General features: G+C 42.8%; 1 protein-coding gene across 2 annotated transcripts in view; it reads left to right on the top strand.

Annotated features, from left to right (window-relative positions):
* Window positions 1-12,221, top strand: part of zswim8 (zinc finger, SWIM-type containing 8) — a 133,665-nt gene that overhangs the window by 103,133 nt on the left and 18,311 nt on the right. For both annotated transcript variants that reach the window (XM_078160824.1, XM_078160825.1), the window contains exon 25: window positions 4,287-4,465. In XM_078160824.1, coding sequence (XP_078016950.1) covers window positions 4,287-4,465 — 179 coding nt within the window. The remainder of the gene's footprint in view (window positions 1-4,286; window positions 4,466-12,221) is intronic.

Here is a 12,221-nt window from a genome sequence, read left to right on the forward strand (position 1 = left end):
GGCTTGAGGCATACACCAGGAAAATTACTTCAGTTAGCTAGGTAGGTACCCTACTGTAGGTAGTAACAGACCAACTACAGTATCATGACAGTGGGTTTTAGTAATTGTGAGTATGAATGAGCAGACAGCAAAGCACACAGTCTGAAAGAGTTTGATGGTGTTGTGCTTGAATGCATTGAATCAGAAGTGAAACAGTGACTAGTGAGAGAGATCAAGTCACAAGTAAGTCTCAAGTCTTTGCACTCAAGTCAAGTCACAAGTCGAGATTGACAAGTCCTAATTCCTAAACCTTGACTTTTGAGTCCAGAACAAGTCAGAATGTGCGCTATACCAAATGTAATGACATTTTAATAACAGAGTTATAATGTATTGCATATTCAAAAATCATGAATTCTTGTTGGGGGGCCAAGCCTGAGGGGCCGAGGGAACGCATATGCAAGCAGACGCGTTTCCTAGGACCAGCGGTGCTAGGAACCCTATTGTTTTTGTAAAGATTTTTATTTTTATTCTTCCATAGGTAAAAGTGGTGCTGCAGGCTAAACCGTGCAAGGGAGGGCGGTGCAATTTGGAGGGGTGGTCCAGACCCCTGCACGTACCTCAGACGCAAAAAACTATGTATATTTGCCTGCAGGGGGCGCTATAACCTAGGCCAATGTGTTTTTGCCTATAGCTCCCACACCGTATGTCGCACATTCAAAAACCTTGTATCCCCAGCTTCCCTGAATAGAGATGAATCACTTTGCCATAGGCCACGCCCACTTGCGCCTAGGAAATTTTTTCGCGAAATCGCAAAAACTGGAAAACCTACTTTTTTGAACTTCTCCTTGGGATTTTGTCCAATCTGCGTGAAACTTGACATATACACTCTTCTACTGGACCTGATCTAAAGTTATCAAAAGAATTTTATTCGGTCAAAAAATGCGCAAATTATTAACAAACAAACTTCTATAGCTAGCTATAAAAATGCAAACTGTTGGATATCTCGGTCAAACTAAATGCTATTAACACCAAATTTGAGATTATTGGTTGGCATAAGACTGTGAGGGTATGAGCCGAATTTGGCGAATTTTGGCAACTAGGGGGTGCTACAAATATGGTAAGTTTATATCTCTTTAACGGCTGCACCGATTTCTACGAAATTCGGTTGGTATGATGTAGGGCCAATTCTGAGGTCATATCTTGAAGATGGTCATGACTGGTCAATGTGGGCATGGCTTATTACAAGATAAACAACAAACATTAATTTCAGCCAAACTATTATGCTGAGGGCTTTGAAATTTTAAGGGTACATACAGAATAGGACACAGATCTTCCGTACCAAAAATTGCACATGTACTCCACTAGGTGGCACAATAATGGATGCAAACGCGTTTTTGCCTGCAACTTACACATTTTAAATGAGACTTTCACAAACATTATATCCATGTGTTCCCTGGATAGAGCTGGGTTTTCTGACACAGGCCCCGCCCACTTCTGCTGCACATTCTTTTTGCTAATTCGCCACATGTCCAAAACCTACTTTTTCGAACTCCTCCTACATTTTAAGTGCCACCTGCCTGAACCGTTGCACATAGAATCTCCAGATGTGTCTAATGAAAAGTTATCAAAAGAATTTTGGCACTCCAAAAAATGCGCTTGTTACAACCAAACAATCTTTTTTGCTAGCTAAAAAACACACATTGTTTCATATTTCGCTCAAAGTAGATGCTTTCAACATCAAACTTAAGTCACTCATTCCCGAGGTCATCCAGAGGCTTTGTGCCAAATTCGTCGCAAATCGGTCTATAGGTGGCGCTATAACGGATGCAAAGGCAGTTTTGCCTGTAACTTCCACATTTTAAATGACACATTCATAAACATGCGCTCGCCCAGAGCCCGTCGTCCTTCGGGGACAACTTCCACGGGCTCTGCGGGACGCGGGGACCGAGTCGCACGGGGGGGCTTGGCCCCCGTTCATAACTGCTTGCAGTTCTAGTTGAAATTTGTATTTATGTATTAAAACAAGTTGTTAAAAAGTTTTGTCGCTATTGAATTAAAGTGATCTAAGCATAAGCTCACTGACTATGTTAATAGTAGTCTGGGCTTACCATTGTCTGTTGTTGCATGTTGTTGCGTCTACATCTGTGATTTTCAACCCGCACATTTGACATGCTGTTGCTCATATTTTTTTTTTTTTGACCACTGTATAGTTTTTGTAAGCGAACAGAACATTCTTTGATATCCTTTTTTCTACTTGGCGCTCAGTTCTTCCCAGCTTAGTTCTTCATGGTTCTCACTTGCAACTTGCTGTTGGATTGGCTCAAACAAAGTGGGTCATCTGGGGAAGTGTCAACCTGAATAGCATTAACTTTAGTTGATTTAGGAAATGATGGGATTCGGTGGGATTCATGGCCAGTGTTGGGTAAAGGTTACTTTAAAAGTAATCAAAGTACGTTACTGCATTACTTTTTAAAAAAGTTACATTAATGCATTACTCCATGAGAAAAGTAACTCAAGCACTTTTAAAGTACTTTTGAGTATTCTACATTTCCTATTGGGCAATGGACCACAGGGCGCTAAGCCTACATTTTTTTGTCTCCAAAATTAAAGTTATGGACCACTTGCCCTTCACTGAGATCCAATTCTCCCATCACAGCCATCACTTTGACCAGTCGAAACACAGAGCGATCTGCTGCCGTAGACAACTGTATGACAACAACACCCCAGCATTTTTAATATTTCCTCTAGGGATGTTACCACACAGAGTAAAAGGGGAAAATGATGGTGTGAAACAGCAGAGGCACTTTGTCAATCTGCTGAGTTAATGTTACTGTCATTAGCGTCAAGCTAGCACACAATAGTACATCCTCACGGTCAGACATAAAGTAATAACATTAACAAATAGCGGTGGGGCTTTTACTCACCACAACTGCAGAGGCTCTCAGCTTCATTTGAAACAAACTACATTATAGACGGTCCGTTATTTATTAATCCCTCTGTGTTTATATATTTACTTTTTATCCGCTCTGTTGTCTTTATAAAGTTAACATATCGCACCATCATTTCAAACACTTGTTTCAAATTAAAAGCCCCTCATAACCTCAGCTGAGAGAATCCCTCAATTTTCTAAATAGGCTTTTATTCTGAAACATTTGTCAGAACTTCCTGTGGAAGATACAGGAGCTTGATAGTTTATGTATGGCGCTTCAAATGTAGCTCCTGCCATCTGCTGACGCTTTTAGGTGACTACAACAACATGTTGGCTGGCACATGAACAGACACAGTTCTGGCAGTGACTCAAATAATAGTGAAAGTAATAAAAATAGGACAAGAATAACCCGATGACATCACACACGCCGTGAAAGACGACTGGGGATAATTGGTGAGTACCAGCATGTAGCGTGGCATAGCGAGGCATAATGCAAGTCCTAAGTCTGAAATATGTCTGTCAGCGAGTCCTACTCCACCTATCTAGACTCCACCGTAGACAACGGCAGCATTTCTCCGACCACATAGCGAGCCACAAGCTCCGTGGCTTCTTTCAGACTGATAGGTTTAACGTTATCTCCGTTATTAGAACCAAACGACAACCGTTGCTGTTTCGGAGCTGAAGGACCAGCGTTCTAAAAGTAACGGAAATAACTGATGTCTTGTTTGAAAATGTACTTAAGTATTTGATTACTCAAACAGCAAACTAACGCATTAGGTTACTCGTTACTGCAAAAAGTACTCAAAGTACTAGAGTACTTTGAGTACTTATACCCAACTCTATATGGCACACTTTTTGAATAACATTATTTGGACTTTGGGAATGGTATCAAGTATCTTCAAGTCAAAACTGTGACTTAAGGCTGACTCAAGTCATGTGACTCAAGTCCACATTACTGCTATGAGATAACATGTAGAGTCTCAGCTATAAGGGTGTTTGATAGTGTTCGCATCTGTTTTGGATGAACATTGTAGGACTGATGGGACTTTTTATACAAACCAATACCAATTTCAGGACATTGATCTTAAACACACAGACAAGGCAACAAGTCTTTCCATGGCCAAACAGTGGAATTTTCTGGATTGGCCAATACAGTAAAATGATTTCAGTCCATCCAAGCATGTGTACACAGTCTGTATACTATGACTGTCTTATTTGTCACTTCAGAATGTTGCATCAAGTTCAATTTAAATCTGAGTGAACACACTCAAAATAGACTTTACAGACTGTCTGCTCTTCCTTAACCGTCACTTCCTCTTTTCCCTATCTACATATCCACTTCTTTTTCTTTCTTCTCCCTGCCTGTCCACCCTGTAAGGAGTCAACTATGTTTACCAGTTCTGTGTCGGAGCAGCAAAAGGTGTCCTCAGTCCATTCGTCCTTCAGGAAATCATCATGGAGGCTCTGCAGAGGCTGAACCCCGCTCATATCCATGCCCACCTTCGAACACCTGCTTTCCACCAGCTCGTCCAGCGCTGCCAACAGGCCTACCTGCAGGTATGACTCCTCTACATCTTCATTGAACTCATAAAGGCTTAGATGGCAGTGGCACCTCCAGAATTTTTTGCTATGGGTGGCCAGATGTGGCCACTGAAAATCTTAGGGTGGCACACCAAAACCAAAAGCAGTAATGAAATTTCAGGAATTTGATAATGCTGTTGTAGTATATAGGCTAGCTGAAACCATGTCAACATGGAGAGATAATAAATGGCATACTGATATACTTTGGACCACACCCATTGGATGGGGAGTGGCAACATTCACCCTGTAGAACCTGGAGAAAGTGTCTGGTGATGCCCATGAGGCAGCAGCACAAATGTCCTCCAGGGATACTCCTCTCAGGGCTGCCCAAGATGTGGAGACACTCCTGGTAGAGTGGCCGCTCACACCGGATGGCAGGGGACGATTACTCGCCCCCTATGCATTGCAGATGACATCCACAATCCAGTGTGACAGACGCTGTTTAGAGAGAGTGCAACCCTTGCTAGGGCCACCATAGCAGAGGAAGAGCTGTTCCGACTGTCGAATGCTTGTGGTAGCTGCAATATATGCTCCTAGGGCCCGTACTGGGCACAACAGTTCTGACTTGTCACCCCTCTCTCCTGACGGAGGGTCAAACTGTGCAAGCCTTCCTCCTTAGGGAGGAACGCTGGGTTCGGTCATAGAGTGACCCCTGATCCATCTGATTTCCACCTCAGACATGAGTCACTGACAGACAGAGCATGCAGCTCACTGACACGCTTCGCCGAGGGAATGGCCAGGAGGAATGCGGCCTTATATGACACCCACTTCAGCTCTGCCTGTGCCAAGGGTTCAAAGGGAGGCCTGCATAGTGCATCCAGCACCAGGGGAAGATCCCATGCCGGGGGTCTCGTGGCTCTTGGATGAAGCACCCTCCGAGCCCCCTTCAAGAAGAGGGACACCAGACTGTGGCTCCCCACTGTGCTGTTGTCGACCCTAGCATGTCGACACGATATGGCTGCCACATACACTTTCAAAGTAGAAGGTGAGCGGCCATTGTCTAGGAGGGACTGCAAGAATTCAAGGATTGTAGACACAGAGCAATGCATTGGGTCTTCACTCCGACCCATACCCCAGTTGAAAAATAGCTTCCATCTATTGTCGTACTGCAAACAAGTGGATGGCGCTCTGGCATTTATTATGATATGCCTGACGGGGTCCACACCGCTGCTCAGCAGGGGTTTGGGTCCTTCCAGCAGCCACACACAATTGGAGGCGTTGGGGATTGGGATGCCAGATCCGACCCCAAGCCCGGTTCTAGGCAGGCATATATGAGGGGGTGGTCATAAATGTGAAGGGGCATCATGCTCCAGCACATTTTTGCCATAGGTAGAGCTGACAAATAAAGGTCACTCACTCACTCACAGGATGTGGGGACGCTGTGTGAGTGCCCTATAGAGGGTGTCAAAGCACCGTGGTCTCAAATGTGCTCGCCGCTTGTTTTGTTGTTGTTAACAGTGTTTTCTACATGGGACTGGGTTGTTGTTAGCTGTGTGTCCAACCCCCAACCTAAAGAAATGGATTGCACTTTGTCAGGCCTCTACCCTAAGACCTGTCCAACTTGGGTGTCTCACCTGAAGACTAAGCTCCTGCTGGTATAGCTCTTAGGGTCACTGAGGCACGCAAACCCAAAAGGTGGTAATCCCTCAGGGAGGAAAACTGAAAAATAAAATAAACAAAAAATAAAATAAAAATTAAGGAAAAATAAAATAAAAATATCCTTCATCCAGGCACAACCAACATCTTAACATTTATCTTATTGGATGGCCATTAGGCATCTAGACATATGAAATAAATTTGAACATAATAATTACAATAACCTCACTATAGCCAGTATTTACCAAAGCTAGTCTTATAAAAAATAAAATAAAAAAAAAAACTCCTCAAACTAACAGAAATAACAAACACAACAGATATAGGCTAGAGCAGAACATTTTATACTTCTTGTTTTTGTCTTTTTTTTGGTTTCGTTTTTTTTTTGTTAGCAATTTAACAGATTTCTCTTCACTCCACTCTCCTTTGAGCTACTGAAAGCTGCAGGAGTGAAAAGTTAATAAAAGCTTTGTAAAAATCGCTGTCATTATCAAAAACCAGCGTGCAGAACTAGAGGCTGGGCGGGGCTTTATGTATGGGGTCTGGCACACACAGGGCATTTGTCCTCAGTATGTGACATGCAGCAGGCACTCATCTCTCGCTGTGCTTGTGTGAATAAAGAAACGTTCGCACTGACAGGCTCACACTCTATGCTCACACTGCTATATTTAGGGCCCGAGCAACGACAAAGTCGTCCGTGAGGACCCTATTGTAATCGCGCTGTTTATTAGGGCCCGAGCACCTAGCAGTGCGAGGACCCTATTGAAATGCAAGGATTTTTTATTATTATTATTGTTATTATTATTATTATTATTATTATCATTATTCCTCCAAATGAATTGCCTTTTTGGGAGGCTTAACATACCCAAAAACTCATGAAACTTTGCACACATTTCAGAACTGGTGAAAAATTTGATATTTTAAGGGTCTCGTGCGTGGGTTTCAAAAAATGGCTCAGTAGCACCCCCTACAAAAGTTTGAGGAAACAGCCCCTGAAGATAGTTCAACCTACATGTATGAAACTTGGTAGGCTTATGTAACACTCCAGGACCTACAGAAAAGCCTCTTGGAGGCATGCTCTAAACCCAACAGGAAGTCAGCCATTTTGAATTTACTGTGCATTTTTGGTGCATTTTTGGCCATTTCCAGGGGTCATAAATGAACGAACTAGTCCTAGAGATTTCATCCGATTGACTTCAAACCTTGGTCTGTCCCATCCCAAGACCTTGAAGATGAAAAGTTATCAAAAGCTTGAGTTTTCGTCAATGCATGTGACCGTGGGATGGCGTCAAAGTTAGGGGTCTCGCCACTAAACAGGAAGTAGTTTATAACTCCAGCATACATGGTCCAATTTTGGCCAAACTTCACAGGATTGATGACAGTCCCGCCCTGAACACATCTACATGTCAATAATTAGAGATAAACATAGCACCCCCTACTGGCAATGGGAAATGTCATGTTTTAGACTTTAATGTACATCTCCTACAGACTTGACCAGATCCACTCAAACTTGGTGAAAAAAGTCATAAGACGTTGATGATGCTTTTTTGTGGAAACTGTGAGTTTTCGTCGAAGGGCGTGGCCACGGCCTGGCGGCGAACTTTGATGTTTCGCCGTGATGATAAACGTTGCTGTAACTTGACTCCACGTGGGAATATCTTGCCAAAACTTCACACATATGATGATAGTCCAGCCCTGAACACATCTACAGAGGAATTTTGAATCACCGCCATAGCGCCACCTACTGGCAACAGAAAGCTACTTTATACATTCTTTGATGTCCCGCTTCTAGCAGGTTAATCAGACCCACCTCAAACTTGCTGGTCTAAGTCCTTAGACCTTGATGATGCTTAAAAATGAAGTTTTTTAGTTTTCATCAAACGCTGTCACCGTGGCGCCGCCTTGTTCGCCATCAAACACGATGTTGTTTTGAAGGGACAAGGGATGCTTGAAAACTCACCAAACGTGGCATACACATCACAGGTCACAAGTCCTGTTGTCTGATGTGATTTTTGTGCTTTGATGCACCAAGATGGCTCAACAGCGCCCCCTAGAATATTTCAATTAAGCAGCCCCCAAAGCTGGTTTGACCTGCATGTATGAAACTTGGTAGTCACCTGTAACACTCTATTACGTACAAAAAAGCCTCTTGGAGCCATGCTCCAAACCCAACAGGAAGTCCGCCATTTTGAATTTACTTGTGCCACTTTTGTGCGTTTTTGCCCATTTCCAGGGCTTGTAAATTAACAAACTTGTCCTACAGATTTAATCAGATTGGCTCCAAACTTGGTGTATGTAAGCGTGACTATGTTGTGACCAAAAGTTATCACAGGACTTGCCCAATGTTGAATGGCGCGCCTGCTGCTGAGCGTTGAATCTTGAGGTCTCGCCATGAAAAACGAAATTGCTGTAGCTTTGGCATAAATGGCCCAATCTCCACCAAACTTCACATGATTCATATTAGTCCCGCCCTGAATACATTTTCATTGCCATATTTCCTGATAATCATAGCGCCACCTACTGTCGAAAGGAAGTACTTCTTATCAGACACTTATCTTTGGATTAACCTGAAATTTCAATGCTGTGGTCTATATTTGATGTTCACAAACATGACACATCATTAGTGTCTACGTGTGCTGCAGAGGGTTTAATTTTGATGTCTCGCCATGAAACAGGAAATTGCTATAAATTTGGAGTAAATGGTCCGTTGTCCACCAAACTTGACATGATTCATATTTGTCCCACCCTGAACACATTTATATGACAATATTCCGTGATAGTCATAGTGCCACCTAGTGGTGAAAGGAAGTACTTCTTACCAGACACTTATCTTTGGATTCACCTGAAATTTCAATGCTGTGGTCTATATTTGATGTTCACAAACATGACATATCATTAGTGTCTATGCACGCTGCAGAGGGTTTACTTTTGATGTCTCGCCATGAAAGAGGAAATTGCTATAAACTTGGAGTAAATGGTCCGTTGTCCACCAAACTTGACATGCTTCATATTTGTCCCACTCTGAACACATTTATATGACAATATTCCATGATAGTCATAGCGCCACCTAGTGGTGAAAGGAAGTACTTCTTACCAGACACTTATCTTTGGATTCAGTTGAAATTTCAGTGCTGTGGTCTATATTTGATGTACACAAACGTGACATATCATTAGTGTCTACGCGCGCTGCAGAGGGTTTACTTTTGATGTCTCACCATGAAACAGGAAATTGCTATAAATTTGGAGTAAATGGTCCGTTGTCCACCAAACTTGACATGATTCATATTTGTCCCACCCTGAACACATTTATATGACAATATTCCGTGATTGTCATAGCGCCACCTAGTGGTGAAAGGAAATACTTCTTTCCTGACACTTATCTTTGGATTAACCTGAAATTTCAGTGCTGTGGTGTGTATTTGATGTACACAAACATGACATATCATTAGTGTCCGTGCGTGCTGCAGAGGGTTTACTTTTGATGTCTCGCTATGAAACAGGAAATTGCTATAAATTTGGAGTAAATGGTCCACTGTCCACCAAACTTCACATGATTCATATTAGTCCCACTCTGAACACATTTTCATTAAAATATTGCCTGATACTCATAGACCCACCTAGTGGCAACAGGAAGTAGGTCTCATCAAACACTTATCTTTCGATTTATCTGAAAGTTACATGCTGTGGTGTATATTTGATGTACAAAAACATGATGTATAATTTGTGCTCTCTCCAACTCCCTCTAGTGGAAAGAGGAAGTGACACAAAATGTGAAATATGTCATTCCAGCACTGTATCAGGGATATGCGGAGTCACTCCTGCATGCGATATCTAACTTTGACAGAAATGAACTGACGCGTCAGAAGGCATCCTGCCAGCTCCCCCGAGTTGCGTGAAGGTGTGAGGGCCCGTTCATCGCTGCTTGCAGCTTTAATTATTATTATTATTCTTGCGACATTTCGTGCCCCAATTTCGCCCCTTTCCCAAATTTCAAAATGCTTCTAAATTTCCACATTCGTCCGGCCACATCCGAAATTCGATATTTTTGGGCGGTTGCACATGGTCGACGTGAAATGCCGAAATAGCGCCCCCTACAAATTTTCAAAAACCCCTCCCCATTGGGGTTAGTTTGTCGTAGGCCAACGAAATTTGGTACACACATGTATCATACCGAGACGCACAAAAAAGTCTCTTAACATCATGGTATAATCCCAACAGGAATTCTTTTGAATTTTTTCGTTATGGCGATTTCCACAACTTAACTTTGAACAAACTCCTCCTAGGGATTTCATCCGATCGACTTCAAATTGGCTACAGATCATCCTGAGAACATGCTGATCAAAAGTTATTAAAAGCTTTTCTCTATGTCAAGGGGCGTGGCCGCTAGGGCGTGACAAATTTTGGCGACTTTTTGTTTTCTTGCCATCGAATTTCGAATGGCTCTCCCGCCCACATACTTGATCTCAGCAGCTTCAAACTTGCTGGACATGATGATGGCTCCGCCCCAATATGTTAATATCCCACCTTACTCATAGCGGCCCCCGGTGGTAACAGGAAGTGACCAGGTTTTACTTTAACATGTACTAATGCCACAAACTTGACTGCATCAACTTCATTCCACTTCTAATGCATGCAGAACAAGTTGGTGAAGCTACCTTATGAACGCTGTAAAGCTACGTCTAATGGTGTCCCTGTGGCTGCGTGGTCACTATCTGTCCCTCACCACTAAATACGTTTAACTTTTTGATGGCTTCAACGACCTCATTTCCTCTTGAAAATTGATACACAGGTCAAGAATGGCGAGCTCTTGCATCTGATAGGGGCGCCGCCCATGGGGGGGACAAAATGAAAAAACAAGAAGTCGGCCATTTTGATTTTGACTTGTCATTTTGGCATGACTTCCACATGTTGTATTTTAACAAAGTAGTCCTAGGTATTTCATCCAATTGACTTCAAATTTTTTACAGATCATCCAGAGACCATGCTGATTAAAAGTTATTAAAAGCTTTTCTCTATGTCAAGGGGCATGGCCGCTATGGCGCCTCCCTCGCCACCAAATACGTTTGGCTTTTTGATGGCTTCAGCGACCTCATATCCTTGTGAAAATTGACACACAGGTCAAGAATGGCGAGCTCTTGCAACTGATAGGGGCGTCACCCATGGGGGGGACAAAATGCCTCTATAGCGCCCCCTTGAAATTTTCAAAAACCCCTCCTCCTACCCTACGCCCGTTTTTTTCCCGCAAATTCGCAAATTGTTGCAAACCTACTTTTTCGAACTCCTCCCAGGCAATTTCACCGATTGGCATGAAACTTTGCACACAGCATCTGTGGATGCTCCCGAGAAAAAGGTATTAAAAGAATTTTGATATTCCAAACAATACTCAAGTTATTAAATAACAACTTCCTGCAGATTAGTTGTAAGCAGGAAGTGCTCATTATCTCCACACTGGTGTATCCGAATGATATGAAACTCAGTTTACTACTTGCCCATGAGCCTCTGAGGCTCTGTGCAAAATGTCAGGCGCTGACCACCAGGTGGCGCTCTTTAAATTGAAGTATTTTATATCTCAACATCGGTTGGGCCGTGTTACGGCCACCGCCGCCGTACCCCTGCCTCATAGTTTAACTTGTTGTTATTAACACGATACTTGGTATAATTATTGTCAATGCCCTCCTGAGGATATCTGACGAAGGACTAACCGATCTGCCAGTAGGTGGCACTGTGGTGGCCGTCTAATTTAATATTTGGTGCTGTGCCACCACCATAACACTCATGGAAATAAAATTGATAGGGGTGGTATAGACTGGCCCCTGTAACTCAAAATGACCGGCAGGTGGCGCTATTTTCAATGCAAAAGCGTTTTTGGCTGATAACTCCCACAAAATATGTCGCACATTGTTAAACCTTCTATTTACGTGTTCTCTGAATTCAGCTGAATTGTGTGGTGTAAGCCACGCCCACTTTCGCAATAATTTTCCATTCGCTAAATCGCGACAAATGAAAAACAGACTTTTTTGAACTCCTCATAGGCGATTTGACTGATTTGCACCAAACTTTGCATGAAGCATCTGTGGACCCTTCTGACAAAAAGTTATTAAAAGAATTTTGATAGTCCAAAAAAACGCCAAAAATATAA

This window comes from Epinephelus lanceolatus, chromosome 17 (assembly GCF_041903045.1).
Source record: "Epinephelus lanceolatus isolate andai-2023 chromosome 17, ASM4190304v1, whole genome shotgun sequence".
Taxonomy (NCBI): domain Eukaryota; kingdom Metazoa; phylum Chordata; class Actinopteri; order Perciformes; family Serranidae; genus Epinephelus; species Epinephelus lanceolatus.